The 17,281-nt window shown below is 40.6% G+C and overlaps 1 protein-coding gene across 6 annotated transcripts in view; it reads left to right on the top strand.

Annotated features, from left to right (window-relative positions):
• Positions 1-17,281, top strand: part of UBE3A (ubiquitin protein ligase E3A) — a 54,576-nt gene that overhangs the window by 11,177 nt on the left and 26,118 nt on the right. For 2 of the 6 annotated variants that reach the window (XM_061626935.1, XM_061626936.1), the window contains exons 2-5: positions 656-698; positions 7,121-7,188; positions 12,149-12,312; positions 14,273-14,387. In XM_061626935.1, the coding sequence (XP_061482919.1) occupies positions 14,368-14,387 (20 nt within the window). In that variant the 5' untranslated portion in view covers positions 656-698; positions 7,121-7,188; positions 12,149-12,312; positions 14,273-14,367. The remainder of the gene's footprint in view (positions 1-655; positions 699-7,120; positions 7,189-12,148; positions 12,313-14,272; positions 14,388-17,281) is intronic. The other 4 variants (XM_061626933.1, XM_061626937.1, XM_061626934.1 and 1 more) reach the window with 4 other exon arrangements.

The raw sequence follows: 17,281 nt of genomic DNA, 5'->3' as shown, positions 1-17,281 counted from the left end.
CAGGCAATTGTTTTAATTGTCAAAAGCCTGGTCATTTCAGAAGGGAATGTCGGGCTCCTGGCGGAGGAGCATTTAAAGGTGGGGGCACTGTTACAAACCGGCCAAAGAAGATCTGTCCGAAATGTAAAAAGGGTTATCATTGGGCTAATCAGTGTCGTTCAGCTCCCACTACCAATACCAATGTGTCTTCCCGTCCTATTGAGGGAAACTGAACTTGGGGCAGGCTTCCAGCCCCGAATCTCAAGGAAGTGTACCCACCCCTGCTACTCAAGGAAGCGCTGGAATTGATTTAATACATGCAGAGTCAAAAGATGTTCCTTTGCCTGGAGCAGTTCTTTTAATGCCTACCACACTCACTGGCCCTTTACCAGAAGGCACCGTAGGCCTTGTACTACCGCGATCCTCTGCTTCCAAGAATAATATAATGGTGGTACCTGGTGTTATTGATTCTGATTATCAGGGAATTATTTATATTCAGTATTGGAGTCACCTTCCCCTTCAGTTGAAGAAGGGAGATTCTTTTGCGCAACTATTGTTATTGCCATATCGTCTTTTCACATCGAACACTTCCTCCCAAAAACGTACTGGTGGATTCGGATCTACAAGGACGAAATCGCCGAGTGTGAGTATTTCAGGTAATCCTTTCCATCCACAGGTAGCTGCAGTACTGGCAGAAGTGACCAGGGAGAAACCGGTTCGTAAGTATTGTTTAAACAATGTTATTTTTGAAGGTATTATAGATTCTGGGGCAGATGTCACAGTAATTGCTGAACATAACTGGCCATCCTCTTGGCCAGTAGAAGTGGCCCCTTCTGTGTGGGGAGTGGGCGGAGCTCAGGATTCAAAACGGAGTAAGGATTGGATACAAGTTGTTGCTCTTGATGGTGATCGTATAGCCCACATTCGCCCTTGTATTTTGGACATTTCAGTAAATCTGTGGGGAAGGGATTTACTGGAGCAATTCCAGACCACCATTGTTATTAATGATTAGCCAACAAAAGGCAGCTCTTCCTTTACAATGGAAGACAGACATACCCATTTGGGTAGAACAATGGCCCTTACCCAAAGAAAAATTAGAAGCTCTGCACCAACTGGTAAAGGAGCAACTGGAAGCTGATCATATAGCAGAAAGTAATAGCCCTTATAACACCCCAGTGTTTGTGATTAAAAAGAAATCTGGAAAGTGGAGGCTCTTACATGATTTACGAGAAATAAATAAATTAATTGTGCCCATGGGTCCGCTACAATGTGGGACGCCTAATCCAAATTTAATTCCATATGACTATTCCTTAGCTATTATAGACCTGAAAGATTGCTTTTTCACAATACCGTTACAAGCGCAAGACGCACCGAAATTTGCGTTTACTGTTCCTGTATATAATAACTCTGGCCCTGTCTTACTTTGTCAATGAAGCCAACTTATGTAGAACTACAACAATTCTTGGGTTCTATTAATTGGATTCGACCATATTGTAAACTTACCACTCAAGACATGGGGCCTTTATTTGAATGTTTAAAACAAGGACGTCAACCTGCAGATATTATTACTTTAACGGAACAGGCAAGGCAATCCCTAGAATTAGTTTCTACAACGTTAAAAGCTATTTGGGTGGATCGACAAATATTGAATAAACCACTGATTTTATTTGTTTTATTTGATGGAAGCCAACTTTTTGCTGCACTCACTCAGGAGTCAGGCTCCAATGCTACACATATAATAGAGTGGCTTTACTTAGCCCATACACCAAAGTCATCTATCACAACTTTGCCAATGCAAGCAGCAGAAATAATCCAAAAAGCACGATTACGATCAAGGCAATTATTAGGTATCGATCCGGTTGAAATTTCGTTGCCTCTTAAACTTTACACATGGGAAAATGCTGTTGCACTTTCTGATGACCTTCAATGGGCTTTAGTCTCTTATTTGGGCACAATTTCATGTCGTTCCTCATCAGATCCACGGCTTCAAATTACACAAAAAATTCCTATCCAGTTTCAATCTGTAATCAGTTTACAACCCTTACCTGCGGTCACGGTCTATACTGATGGCAGTCCAACTAGAGGGGTTGTTGCATGGCACGAGCAGGGGGTTTGGAAGACAATTTTCACCTTACCCCAAACTTCCGCTCAGAGATCTGAGTTGGCCGCTGTTAGTATGGCGCTGTTGACTTTTGCAGATCAGGAGGTTAACATTATTACCGATAGTCTTTATGTTAAGAATGTTGTACTTGCATTACCCGGTAGTTATGTCTCTCCCATGCTGGACACTAATCTACTTGCTCTTATGCTTACACTTCAAAAACTCATACATACTCGGTCTTGTCGATTTGCTATATTTCATATTCGCAGTCATCAACCTTTCCCAGGATTGTTAACAGAAGGTAATCAATATGCTGATCAGGCTCTTCGTGCCCTCCTTTGCACACCCATAGAAAGTCATGCCCTTCATCATCAAAATGCTAAAGCACTCCAGAAGCAATTCCATCTTACTGCCCAGGAAGCCTCTGCCATTATTCAACAATGTCCCCAATGCACACAGTTAACTCTATCCCCAGAACCAGGAGTGAACCCACGAGGTCTCATAGTTAACCAGTTGTGGCAAATGGATGTTACACATTTTCCTACTTTCTCCCCATGGAAGTATTTGCATGTTACAGTAGATACATATTCCGGATACATATGGGTAACTCCTCAGAAAGGGGAAAAAACTAAGAATGTTATTAATCATGTCATTCGTTCTATTGCCATCATGGGCCAACCTCAGACGATAAAAACTGATAATGGCCCTGCATATGTTTCACAGCAATTTGCACAGTTTTGCACTAAGTGGTCCATTACACATTTGTTTGGTATTCCTTATAATTCTACAGGTCAAGCTGTCGTCGAACGTACCAATCGTACCCTTAAAGAGCATTTGCTTAAACAAAAACAAAAAGGAGGAGTACCACTGGGATTGGCCACCAAAGAGGAGTGGCTGGCACAAGTGTTGTTTACCATTAATCATTTAAATTTGTCTCAATCTCCCAATACTCATTTTTCCTTTTCTACTCGAGCGCAGCGGCATTTTCAGCAGTCGGAGTCTCTACCTGCCCCGCGGGTGCAGTTTCGGCAACTACCAAATCCAGAGTGGAAAGGCCCAGTTCCGCTTATAACGTGGGGTCGAGGTTACGCGGCTGTGTCTACGCCTGACGGTCCTGTGTGGGTACCTGCTAGGTGTATCCGGCCCTGGAAAGACGATGTCCTGGCACGATAATCTTAAGAATCCCATCCCTAATTTTTCTCTGCAACTTCAGGATACTGGGATGTCTTCCAGGAAGCGTGGTCGGAATGTTCCGCAACCTCCCGTGACTTGGGGCCAGATAAAGAACTTAGCAACACAAGCAGAAAAAGCAATGGAACAAGCCGGGGTGGACAAGACAACTGAGAATACCATTCTTGCTTTAATTGCGTCTTTAAATACAAATTCTATTTTTGTACTTTGCATTTGTTGGATTTTAGGAAGCGCCGGGGCTGACAGGTTGGGGCAGGAGTTGGGGATGCGGTTTCAACACAATATCTGGGTTCAGTTAGCAAGAATGACAAATGTGAGTGACTTTTGCATGACTGAACATGTACAGGAAATGGGTATGTTGGGAACATGTTTAATACCCGTATGCAAAGCACCTGGGGATATTGGGAACATTACAGGACTTGGGCGGTTCATGAATACTTCAGAGATTAAATATCATACTGTTTCGAATTGGGGAACTCCAACCTTCCAGCTGCCTGTTAATGCTTTTCAATTATTTACATCACATGTTGCAAATTCCATTAATAATACGTGTGCTCGGATGGCTAAGTCAGATTCTTAGATATGCTATTCTTTTACTCATTTTAAGTATAGGCTTATGCTGTTTCTTACAATACCTTTTCCAGACGTGTACACCTGTTGCTCCGCGACCATTACGTAGTAATTACTTTTTGCTAAAAAATAAAAAAGGGGGAGATGTGGGGTGGACTGAATGAACAGCATACGTTGGCAAACCACGCTGCTGTTCTCAGTACACTATCTCTCAAGACATTGCGATCTGACCAGTGGAAAAACAGGATGTGGTTAACTTTATGGCTGTAAACGATACTGACATCTGTAGTGGTTAAATAACTGCCTGCATATTGCCACGTAGATATGCTGTTGTCCTATGTATGTACGTGATGTTATACAATAGTTAAAGGTCATAGGCTGTTTATGGAGAAAAAATAATCCACGCCTCCAGGCGGAGGTAATAATAAAAGCGGAGACCAGAATTACGAAGGGGGCTCCGAAATTGAACTCTGGTCTCACCGTGTCTCACTGTGTCGTGATATCTACAATTATGCACAGTCACATAGGAGTAAGAAACGCTTATTTCTAAAGTTTGTAAAACCACAACTTAATTCTTTCAAGTAACTTTCTGGTATAGTAATTTAGGGTTTCAGTGCATGAAGGTTCAGTTAATTTAAATCCAGGCACTTTAAATCAGTGGTATTTAATATATTTCTAAAGCCATTCTGCATACTAATTGGCTAATCTAGCTACTTAGAAATATTAGCTGTAAATAAATAAAGCAGATGCACTATCTAAGAAGGTAAACTCTTATCCAGGTTGCTTCTTTCTGTTTTACTTCCACTCCTTCTCCAACATTGCTTAACTCTCTTACCTTGCCCCCTAGTCCTGCCCCATCAACATAAAGCAGCTAACAATCCAAAACATTTCTGATTTGGTTATGTATTTTTCAAATTGTAACATGCCTTGAGGTCTTGTGCTGAAGGCTGTGATGTAAATTTTCTAAATAGATACATTGTGGCCCATGTGTCTGGGCACATTTGTTCTTCAGACTGAACTGTAATTTAGCATGGCATACAAAAGCCAAAGTAAGCCCAAGGATCCTTAGGTACTCTTTTTCTCTCATGTGTCTGGAAGAAGGAAAAGCTTTTACTTTCAATTTCCCTTAAGCTCTGTTTACTTAACCTGGAATCATATTTTATCCCTAACTGCGGTTGGTTTCAGTATAAGAAGTAGTTGGTTTACTTTCAACCTGACCATAGTTAATGTTAAACCACAATCCTGGGTTTGGACACAATGAAAGGCTGAGTTGAAGGAAAACTGAAAGCAAATGCATCCAAAGTTGGGGGTAGGTGGGAGGGGAGGAGGAGCATGTGAGTCTGCAACTTTCACAGGGTAATTCCAATTCATGCATGTTGTGGTCAGCCATAGTTTAGTGTGACATAAGAATGTTGCCTTTGTTTAAACAGCTGCGTCTCCAGAACTTTTGCAGTAATGGCCAGTGTAGTACAATAGAGTCACTCTCCCAACATCAGCACCTGGACTGGACTGAGCAGAGCAGTGGTGAGGTTGGGGCTGCACAGATGCACTGACAGCCATCTGGCATGCCTGATCATGCATCTGTGCAGCCCTGACACACACACCCATCCAGGTAAGCTGCAGTGATGCTTATGTTGGAAGGGCATCTCCACATTGGCTGCTATTGTGTACTTATTCATAAAGTAAGCCCCCAAATCCTTAGGTATTCCCCTTTATATTTATAATGAGATCTGAGCAAAATTGCAGTTCCTAGATAAAAAAAACTTTAAAAACAGGAATATACAAGGGCACCCAGGTATGTACAGTGGATAATTTGGTGAGGGAGAAGATGGTATTTTCTCAGCAAAGGACTTCAGTGTCTGTGCTGACTTGCCAGCCCATGGCCCTCAGTATTACGCTCACAATAACAATATAGTATATGATTTATTGTGCCAGATTTATGTCTGTGACCTTAAAATATATTTTCTCATGATTCTTTATGTAGATAGCAGCTTTTAACCTAGCTTGCCATTATTTTGCACAGGAACATAGAAAGCAGCCTGATACTGAGTTGCACCATTGGTCCATGCAGCTCAGTGTTGTGTACATTGCCTGGCAGTGGCTCTTCAGACAAGGATCTCTCACAGCTCTACCTGGAGATGCCGAGGATTGAACCTGGAACCTTTTGCATCCAAAGCATGTCTGAGCCATGGCCTTTTGTCATTGTTAAAATAAGCTATGCTTTAATGTGAACAAGCAGTGTGGCAGTGCACACTGTTGGTATTACAAGTACTTTGCTTTTCCCCCTTTCCTGCTGCTGCCAGGAAGGAAATCATGGTTTGGATTGTTGTGTCATCCAAATCTGGGCTGAGCTTGTGGTTTGTTTCTGTCCAAACAAACCATGAGGAATAGCGCACTGCTTATTCACATTAAACCAGAGTTTATTTTGAAAATGGTTTAATGTGACATTTGAACCAGGCCAGTGAGCTTGATAGATGACCACTTATCCAGTTTTATAAATGTGGGCTTAACATTCTTAGATCTAGATCTAATTTTAACCAGGCTATTTTAGCGGGGGGAAACTTTCAATACTGAAAACGGTTTAAAAGAGTAAAAATCCAGTTTAATTTGTTTAGATCTGATTTTAAAAATCTGTTTTTATTCATCCTTAGTGCAATATATAATACAGCCCACATAAACTTCTAAAAGAGTATAGGGTTAATTTCATGCATTACCAGTTGCTTACCGGGCCCAATTCAAGGTGTTGGTATTGACCTTTAAAACCCTATACGGTTTCGGCCCAGTTTATCTGAAGGAACGCCTCCAGTATCACCAATTAGGCCGCCTAACTAGATCAGCCTCACAAGACCTTCTCTCGGTCCCACCGGTGAAAACAGCTAGGCTGGTGCGGACCAGAGAGAGGGCATTTTCGATTGTGGCCCCCACCCTCTGGAACTCGCTCCCTTTTGACCTCTGACATGTCCCCTCCCTGATGGGTTTTCGCCGAGCCTTAAAGACCTGGCTATTCAGGCAGGCCTATGGGATTTTTGAGGGGGATTAGTTTTTATGGAATCTTAACTGAAGATGGTTTTAGTTGAATTGATGGTGATGTTGTGTTTTGCTGATTTATATATTATTTTATATTGTACTTGAATTGTTGTATTGTATTGTTGTACGTTGCCCAGAGTGTCCATTAACTCGGACAGATGGGCGACTAATAAATAAAATTATTATTATTATTATATGATTTTAATCTTTATGCTGCCATTTCAAAAACTGAAGAACTATATTGTATTCTAGGTCCGCAGCCAATCAAAGGCCATTTGGCAACGTGCAAAAGCAACCTGCTGAAGTGCTGGAAGAACATGGTAGGTAGAATATCTTCGATGTTGTATTCTTATCAGCAAAAATTACTCTTCTTAATAAAACCACCTTAAAAGAACAGTATTTATGCAAATATTGTGAAGTCTTAATGAGCAATTAATTGCCACATCATGTGCAAAGGTCTTTGATACTTTGCAATTTCCAGTAATTAGCAGGTTAAAGATATGAATGATGTAGTCTGCAAGTTGCTCCACAAGTCCAGAATAACTTGACTACTGTATCCTAGTTGTTTGTGGACAGAATATAAATTGAGTCAGCTTTTGTTTTGTCTTAACTGCTGAATAAACTTAGTTCATTGTTTTAGTGCTGAATGTGTAGTGAATTGCATACCTTTTGTAAGTCTTAACTCTTTTGACAGTTCATCTGACATATATTCTGTTCCAATATCATATTTTTTGTCAATTGGTTAAATATAATAAGAAAATCTAATGTCTGGCAAAAATCCTAATTGATTTTATTTTAACAGCTTATATTAAATAACCAATTTTGGTCTGGTTTCATATGGAGCAGACACACAAAAAAGCCTTAAAGCAGGCTAGCCCTTAACTGCAGTGTGATTTAATTATATTTTTAAGGCATGTTGTAATACATGCTGAAATTCAGACATGCTGCTAACTGTTGTAGGGTTTCTAAATATGCAGTACTACAGCAGCATTTAAGTTGGTACAGTAAGAATCTTGAAGACTTATCAAGTTTATGAACAAGAGAAATTTAGAGAAGTCACCTAAGTAGAGAGCAATTCAGTCATAACTCTTTTATTGGGTTGCCCCAATCCAGAGACCTACATGCATTCTCTGTGTATAGGTGCTCCTTCCAGCCCACTCTCTATTGAAATGAATAGGCAGCGTTTGCAAGTGAATTATGTGTACACATAGCAAATTACTAGTAAATGGGTAACTTGCTGTGTGCCTTAACACTGAAAATTTATATTTTGAACCTAATATCAGATATTATGTAAATGGAAAATTATATTGGAATGAAGTTGAGCATGAGTTCTAGCTGAATTTACCTTTAAATTGTTCTGTGTCTGTTTTGCTGCTATTGCATACATAATCTGTCAGTTCTTAGATGATTTCTGAGATTGGAGCCTCGGAGGCAGCCAATGACTGCTCAGCTGCACTTGCACTCACAGCATCTCTGAGCCAGCCCACCTGCTTTGCTGTCCAAAAAGTTATTGCCAACCTGAATAAGATAGGCCTAGTTGATAGATGTTGGCCATACGTTCATTCCTTTGACAGTTTCTTTTTGAACACTAACCTTGTGGATTAGGAGGTATAAAAGTGTTGTATGCTTCTTATTTTGTGAAAATTAAGGGGTAAGATCCTGGATTGACTTCTAACAATTGAACCAACTGTAGATAATAGAACATAGGGTAAAATCTCATGTGAGCACCATGTTTTCAGCTTAAATTCACCTCTTACAAAACATGCTTGTTGGTAGAAAAAATAAGAGATGATGTAATTTGGCTTTTAGCCAAGGAACTCTGACTGTTTTAAGTTTCATTAGTAGATTTCATTGTGCCTTAAAGGCATCACGTTTTACCCGTAGAGAACAGTCAACGCAGTGGTTGTGAATTGGTAATAGCTGTGAAATAATAAACAAAAGATACTAAGATACCATGGACAAATAATAAAATACATTTCAGTTCTAGATCAGCTTGGCCAAACTCTACAGCATGTTTGGGGAACCTTTAGACCTCCATATGTTGCTGAACTACAACTCCCATAAGCCCCAGAAAGCATGGCCAATGCCCAGGGGTGATGGGAATTGTAGTTCAGCAATATCTGCAGCATTGGTTCCAAACTTTTATGAGTATGGGGCTCCCTTTGTAAGCTCAAAAAATTTCATGACCCCTCCCCTTTTCTAATTGTAATTTTAGTCTTTGTTAATTGAAAAAATGGTGCAAAATCATATCTCCAAATATCCCTTTCCACTAAAAGTTTCCTGTAGACAGGGAGGTGTTACTTTCTTTTTTTAATGCAGAGAACCAATCAAATTGGTATCCCCCTCCCCACACACATTCAAACCCCCACCCAGCCATGAAGCTCACAGGGTGACCTTGGACCAAACACAGTCTCTCAGTGTGACCTATCTCACAGGATTGGTGTAAGGATAAAATGGAAAGGGGGGGACCATGTGCACTGCCTTGAGCAACTTGGAGGAAAGGTGGGATATAAATGCAATAGTAAATAAATAAATACATTCCTACTGCAATACTAGGATCCCAGCCTCAGCCAACCTGCTGAGCTTTCTTTCCTTTTTAATAATAATCAAGAAGCAGCAATGTGTTGGTGATGGAGATGCTAGATTGTTCACTGCAGACAACAAAGTGCACAGATTGAGGAAGGGGGTTAGTGCTTTTAGGCCTTGGAATGATCATCAGAACTGATGACTCGGTTTGCGTGCACTTAGAGAATGAAAGTGGAGCAGAAGACAGATAAACACACACAAACACACCTGCCCCGCCTGCAAGCATCTGCAGACGTGCATGCATTTGGGCATGTGGGAAGGGGGAAGCTCCCAACTGCTGCAGCATGTTGGCGTGAGAGATTGGGGGGCCAGAGTGTAGGTGGAAGAAAGGAGGGACGCTGGCACACACACTTAGCCTCAGAAATAGAGGGTGAGCAAGTCCTGCACTTCCTCACTGCTTCTTTACTCTGTCTGGGCTGAAGGCAAGATCTGGGCGGCCTTGCAAATAAGAATAATTTTTAAAAGGAGGTGGCAGCAAAGCAGGAGCCAAGAAAAGCAGGCAGGCCAACTGCCAGGAAGGAAGGGGGAAACAGCCTTTCCTTGCAGCCTTGCTTCTTTTTGCTTCACGGAGATCCCTCTCCTCTCATTCTGAGCAACGGCATCATCAGCAATGACAGTGTGAGGAGTTGAGAGTCAGCAATAGTAATCCCCTCTTCCTGGTAGCTCTATTCTCAGCCTCCTTCGGCATCTGCCACATGTTTTGTAGGCAGACACCTGCCCTTGATGTACCTGAAAGACACTCTGCCGCTTCAGCAAAAGTCCTTCCCTCTTTTTGGAGCAAGGGGGAGGTGTCACCTGCAGCGGTAGTGAGGAGCAGACAGCATCCAGGGAGGGAAGACTTTTTAAAAAAAAAAAAATCATTTCTTTACTGTTTGTGCCCCCCTGGGGATCACAGCCCCCAGGTTGGGAACCACTTATCTAGAGAACTGAAGGTTCCCCACCCCTGGCTTAGAGGTACTTGAAAATGGAGGATAGAAAAACGTAACATTGGCATACAATCCCTGGCTCAGTGGTAGAGCATCTGCTTTACATGCAGAAGGGCCCAAAGTTTAATCCCCAGAGCCTCCAGGTATGACTGGAAATGTTCCCTGTCTGAAACCTGGGGAGCTGCACACAGTCAGCATAGAGAGTACTGAGCTAGGTGGATCAGTGGTGTGACTCAGTATAAGACAGCTTCCTATGTACTGTGTTCCTAAATAATAAAACTATTGCCCTGATAGGGAAGGCAGTTTTCCATAAAGTGCTCAGGAGCCTTCCTTTCTATTCTTGAGTCATCCCAGCTAAAATGTATGATGGCATTGCTAATGAACCCAACTTAATCTGTACATGTAATTAGAGTGTCAAGAAATTTACATAGCCATGATTCATGCCATACATACAGAGACTATGCTTTTATTCTAGTATAGGATATCAACTATTGTGAAATCCTAAAAATCTGACCTCTTATTTTTGAGATCACAATAGTCTCGCTATCATAAGGTCAGCAAAAGTAAGAGGGGAAATTTTTAATCCATGGATTTCCATTGGGGGCTTCCCATAGGCACCTGGTTGGTCACTGTGAGGACAAGACGCAAGACTAGATGGGCCTCTGGTCTGATCCAGCAGGGCTCTGCGTATGTCAGTTTTATAGTGCACACAGAAATGTGGGGCTGAGTAGAGTGTAAAGATGTCAAGAATGGGTAATAGTCATTCAGCAGACATTCTGCTCCTTTCCCATAACCTTAACTTTCTGTGCTGCTGCTACAGCTCATTCTATCTCAGTATTCTACAAAACCATATATATTCCTCCTTTTGCTTGTGACAACATTTTAAAACAACTGGCACATTTTACATTTAAAAGATGTACATTTACATTTAAAAGATGTAGATTCAAGGTGTCCAATTTACATCTTAGATTTAACTGGTTTTATTAACTTATTGCATTTGAGCACTTTGTATTTTCAGTTGTGCACTTCCAGACTTGTGGCTTATGGTCCAGCCTTGTAAAATCCAATTATTGTATAGTTCTCATGTTTAAAATCAGCTAAACCCAAAATATTGGTATTCATGTGGTTGCATAGTCAAATCTTCGAAAATAAAGATATAATGCATCAGCATATGTCAGAAAATAAACCGATAGGAACTTTTTTTATTTGACCCTGTCACAGGCATTTATCTCTATCCATCTGCTTCACCGTGTAAACAATGGGGTTCTGATGTGCACATAAACAGCCATCCTGAGCCTTGGTGCAGGCAATACTTTAGATTTTCGGGGGTGGGGGGAGGAATTGTGCAGTGCACTTTTATAAGCAGAGATAAAGTGTCATGCCAGTGAATACAACAGGACTTCCCCCTCCTCTCCTCCCCAGGAGCTGCAGGGTTGAAGAAAGGAAGGGTGAGATGTTTGCACAAGCAGATATCTGTTGTATGAGCAGGGCACCATAGTTGGATGTCACCTGTTATTTATTAAGTAATAATCCTGCCTTTCCTCCCAGAGGAGTCCAGGGCAGCAAAACATTAACATGTTAAAACAATTTTAGAATTTTCTAGTTTGCAAAATGCTTTGTGGTCATTCTCCTTTAACTCAGTTTTAAAATGTGAGGTGAGAAAATTGAGTGGGTTTTTTTTTCAGGGTAAGGATTTAGAATTTTATACTTAAGAGCAAATAAGATCAGATAATAGAAGTAGGTAAGACATTAATTGGTTCCGTTTCAGCAATGGAAGTCTTCAACTGGAGAGCAAAAAGCCAATGGGTGGCCTCGGGGTGCTGTGGGTACGAGTGTTGCTGAATAATCACTGGCTGGCAGCAACATGACAGACTAGAAGATCAGCCTTACATCTTAAGCCAGTGAAGCCAGATCACAGGAAACAATTGACAGGTAAAAAAATGAAATGGAAATATCCACTACAAACGGGTGACTGAATTGAAGAGTCCAGGCATTGTAAACTGCATTATTTTCATCCTGTGTGTTTCATTAGTTTACATTGTGGGGAAATTTAGAACAGCTCTCAAACTTTTTCATAAGGTAAACGAAAGGGACCTGAGGGGCCACTGTACATCTTGTGGAGTCAAACTCAGTGTTTCACCCAGTAGACACTCCACATGAAGTTGCAGCCGATCACAGGTCTCTGATGCATACATTTGCAAACATCTGTGTACTGTGCTCATACGTTACCTTTTTTAGGCATGCACATAAGATGTTTGAAGTGTACACCTAAAAATGTAATGTGTGAAGTGGTCCTGAGAAAGTAGAATATGTGGTGTGGTAGGTGTTTCCTGTGAGAGGACTCCTGGGATGCAAGAGTCCATTCTAGACAATAGGCAGTTACTTATTAATCACCAAATAATGGGGGGGGGCACACAGTTGTTCTTGCTCTAATTAGAAATGAATGAATCGGCATTCTATGCACTAGCTCACTCATGATGTCTACAAATGCAGGTCTGAGAAAGTTGGGAGGGTCTCTTATCTCCCTTAACTGATTGCAGAGCACTGCCTCATACATAAATAGCAATATATATATAATATGCTATAAATGTCCTTTGAAGTAAATAATGTTGATAACCATGCAAACTGAATCTAGGTGGGAAATATCTTCATGTTGTATTACTAATTAATTGTAATTTATTTGTGATTTGTGTTTGTATAACATTTACAAAAAATAGATGTGGTTTGTAGTGGCCTCATCTCATAAGTTCCAGTAGGTGATGTCAAAACACCCAGCCCTTGCAGGTATTAAACTTGACCTTCCTGCCATCCTGTCCTGGGCCACCACAGGCCAACCTATATAATAGGTAATATACCGCTTCTTAACAATGTTTTGATCTGCCTTAGTGAGTCTCAAGGGCAAATGTATTCTATAATTACAGGTTAGCCCCCAAGAACACCTCTGTGCACTCCCTTACAATCCTAAATTAGCACATAAATAATGAAATTAGAATGCACTCTTAAAGATCACAGTAATGCACAGGGCTGGAGGTGGCTATATTGGGGCATAGCCTGTTTTGGATGTGTTTTTTATATCTCATAACCAGCACTTTGAATTGATCCTGGAGGTCGGTAGAGAATAAACACAGTCATTAAATCATTATTGTAACATACTTCCAGATGACCTATCTCCCATCAGAGGGCAGATTTTACAATTAAGCTTAATTCATCTTATGTTTTTGAACCATTGTTAAGTATGGTCCTCTGTAGAATATATGAAATTATGAAGGAATGCAAGGTAATTATCAGTAGAATTGGTAAAAAGCACTCCTAGCCACAGCTGCAGTGCAGGCCTCTAGGCATGACAGTAAACCCAAGGCTGCAAGCCTGAGCTACAATACATGGCTAAGTGCTATCAATAGCGGGAGTGCCAATATTTTCATTCCACAAGTGCAAAGTTTGCTGGCCATCATTATTTTAGTCTTTCTTGGATTTAGTTTCAGTAGTCTCACTTGCATCAAATCCCCAACCATGACTGGACTCTGGGAAAACGCATAAAGAAAAGGTCCTAGATGAAATAAAATACAGGGGAAATTGCATGACATCAGCATATTGATATCAGTGGACTCTGTTCCTTTGTGGGAGCTTGTAAATACCCAAATGTTGCATTTTACAGAAAATAAATTCCACTGTTGGGAATGTCTTGCATAAAATCAAAACACTTTCTAGATTAGTATCAAAGTTGACTTATGAAGGCTGGAACTTAGTTCTCACTATAAAATCATTGTATGTTAATGATAAGATTTCTTGCAATATAGAATACATCAAATAATTATCACAATTGTTCGTTTAGTTGCTTAGCTTAAAATATGAACTTGAGGATGATTAACTAAGCATGAATTTATTCATTTAGCACTATTAAGCTCATGCTTGGCCCACCACAAGAGGACTGGCGACAACCTATTTTTAATCAACAACACAAAATTGTGATCACCCCAATGTCACCGAATGGCCACAGCTTGTAAAAGGTAAATATCAAAATAATCATGAACAAAAAAAAGTTTCAAATGCAAACCATACTTTTTATAGCTCCACAAGTGCTTAATTAGCAAATAACCTTTAGGAGGACAATGTGAAGTCAAGAACATTTTAAGTGGCCATCCTTTCTATATTCCTTTGAGTATCTGTGTTAATATTTAAAATGTTGTCATCCCTGAGTCGTTATATAGGAGAGATTGTTCTTGGTCCGGTAATTGTCAGATGCAGATCATGATAGTATCTCATTAACAATGGGTGCATGATTTGCCAAAGTTACAGTGGAAATAACTTCTTGCAGAATGGAGAAATTATTTCAAGTGTTGTTGAAAGTAATCCACTCTTCGAAATTGCTAGCTCATGCTGCAGTATTCAGATTAGTGTGTGTATCTTTTGATCACACTTTCTGCAGTATAATTGAGGGCTGAAAAGTAAGCATTTGTGATGAAATCTTATAAAATAAAGGCAAACTTTTTGGTTTTCCAGGGGTTTATGCTGAATATTGATAGCTTTGTAGTTTTCTAGAGTGTTTTAAGTACGATGTAATATTTAGCATTGAACAGCTTCAGTTCAAATAAGCAAATACATTTTACACTGCATTTATTTAATGGCCTTTAACCCGCCTTTCAGCGTATCTGTCCTCAGAAGACACTTTTCAGCATCATGTAACGGTAATGACACACCAAAATGTCATGGCATTAAATAATAGTAAAGTACAGTAAAACTGACATTAAAAGATAGCAGATAAAACAGTTCTTAAAATACAGTGTTATAAAATTATCCAAATGCTGGCTAGAATAAAAAAAATTCCTCAGGGCTCCCCTAAACGGCAGCAGAGTCACCGCAGGAAAGTCCATGCCCCCATAGCTGAGCAAAACTGTTGTAAAATAAAATTTTAAGTTGCACAGAAATTCTGATATTTGAACTATATAGCAAAGCTGTTTTATTCTTGCAAAAAATTAAACACTGCCATCCGAGCTCCCGGAAATCTTTGAAACATGGCCTTGTTGGAATCTAGAAGCATATACCAGGTCACTTTTTTTATTATGTTACACAAGAATTAATATTGCTCATCTGAGCTACTGCTTGGGGACTAGCAAAAAAAGTGACAAATTATAAAAATAGCTGTTTACTGAAAACAATGTTTTTTTATGAACTATTGGCATAAGACTTTAAAGTACTATGTAAAAGAAGTGTGCAATATGTAAATATCAGTAATTACAATAGATCTGTGTAGTAAACATGATGCCCAGGAAAATCATACTGGCTTTGTTTGGACAGCACCAAAACATGGTTTAACACTCGCTGAACTTTTTTTCTCTCCCTCGTTTATGATAGACACAGTTTACTATTTTCAACCCTGGATTGCAGGACAAGTGCAAATTATAGTTTGCCAGTCCATATGTAACAGCAAACTGGTTTGCTGCAAGCATGGGAGGAGAACCACAGCAATTTTTTTTGTGTGTGTGTGGGTGCTGCACAAACCCAAGGCTCATCCACATAGCATCAGGTTGATTTCTCATTATGTCTGAATTGAGTCACTATGTCATATTCCTAGAGAAAAGATGGTTCCTGGTAATATATTGCCATGTGTTCAGTGAACCAAAGAACATCCGAGTCTTTTTGGCAAAATCCCAGATTAGGATTGGCTAAAGAGAACTGTAAAATCTGAAATATAAGACAAACTGCATCTGGTTTGTCTGAATTCACTTAATCCAGACTATTATTTTAACTTCAATTCTCATCTCAGTAATTTAAAGAAACAAAATTGAGAGCCACAAGGTGAATTGTACTCCAGGGTATAGTTCCACTTATACTTTACACATTTTGGATTGGATCCAGACTTAGAGCAGTGTCAAACGAAGTGGTTTTACTAGCTCAAGAATTTCCAGTTGCACAATAGAACTCATCCCCATTCTTTCCATGCCCTCACACCCTCCCCAAATCTGGTCTGGAGTTTGGGGGGAAACCCAAAACATTTAGTGGGTGCATGGAGAGAGGGAAGGGAAGTTCCATTGCACTGTTAAAAGTCCTTGTTGACCTATTGTCACGCATTGAGTAGACCCATTGAAATCCATGAGACTTAAATGAGTCCCATTGGGTAGAATCCAATATTGCACAAGCAGATTTCACCACCCTCTCTCCTTCCCCCTCGAGCCACCTGCACACACCCTGTTCTGCCCTGACAGGGCATGTGGGATGCTGCAGGGTGTAGGTGGGTGGAAAAGAGGGAACCAGAACTCCTTGTGCTAGTTCATAGACATCATTGGATTCTACAACCCATAATTGAGTAGAAGAGAGGTTAAAGTTCAGTCTTAAAGACCTCTTGTGGATCTAAGGATTGATGCATAAGCTTCTGTAACTCAGACCCAATGTTAGGGTGTCTGAATGTGCAAGAACAGAAGTAGGCTATCCAGCTTTCATACTGGCACCTGCATTCACTACTTTTCCACATATTTACTTCAATTTTATAAATATGCCTGGTTAATACACACACACAAATGCTTGGGACAGATGTGATTATCTGTTATCAACACATAACAGATGTAGCTTGGGGGTCCTTTTTGACCCTTCCTTGTCGCTTGAGGCTCAAGTGGCTTCGGTGGCACGGAATGCGTTTTACCATCTTCGCTTAGTAGCCCAACTACGCCCCTATCTGGACAGTGACGATCTCGCCTCAGTTGTTCACGCTCTGGTAACCTCTAGACTGGACTACTGTAATGCGCTCTACGTAGGGCTGCCCTTGAAGACCGTTCGGAAACTTCAGCTAGTGCAAAATGCGGCAGCCAGGTTGTTAACGAGGACCTGCTGGTCTGCGCATATAACACCTGTCCTGGCCCGCCTGCACTGGCTGCCTATTTGTTTCCGAGCCAGATTCAAGGTGCTG

This window comes from Rhineura floridana, chromosome 5 (genome assembly GCF_030035675.1).
Source record: "Rhineura floridana isolate rRhiFlo1 chromosome 5, rRhiFlo1.hap2, whole genome shotgun sequence".
In the NCBI taxonomy this organism is placed as follows: domain Eukaryota; kingdom Metazoa; phylum Chordata; class Lepidosauria; order Squamata; family Rhineuridae; genus Rhineura; species Rhineura floridana.
This window is presented reverse-complemented; position numbering and strand designations above follow the sequence as displayed.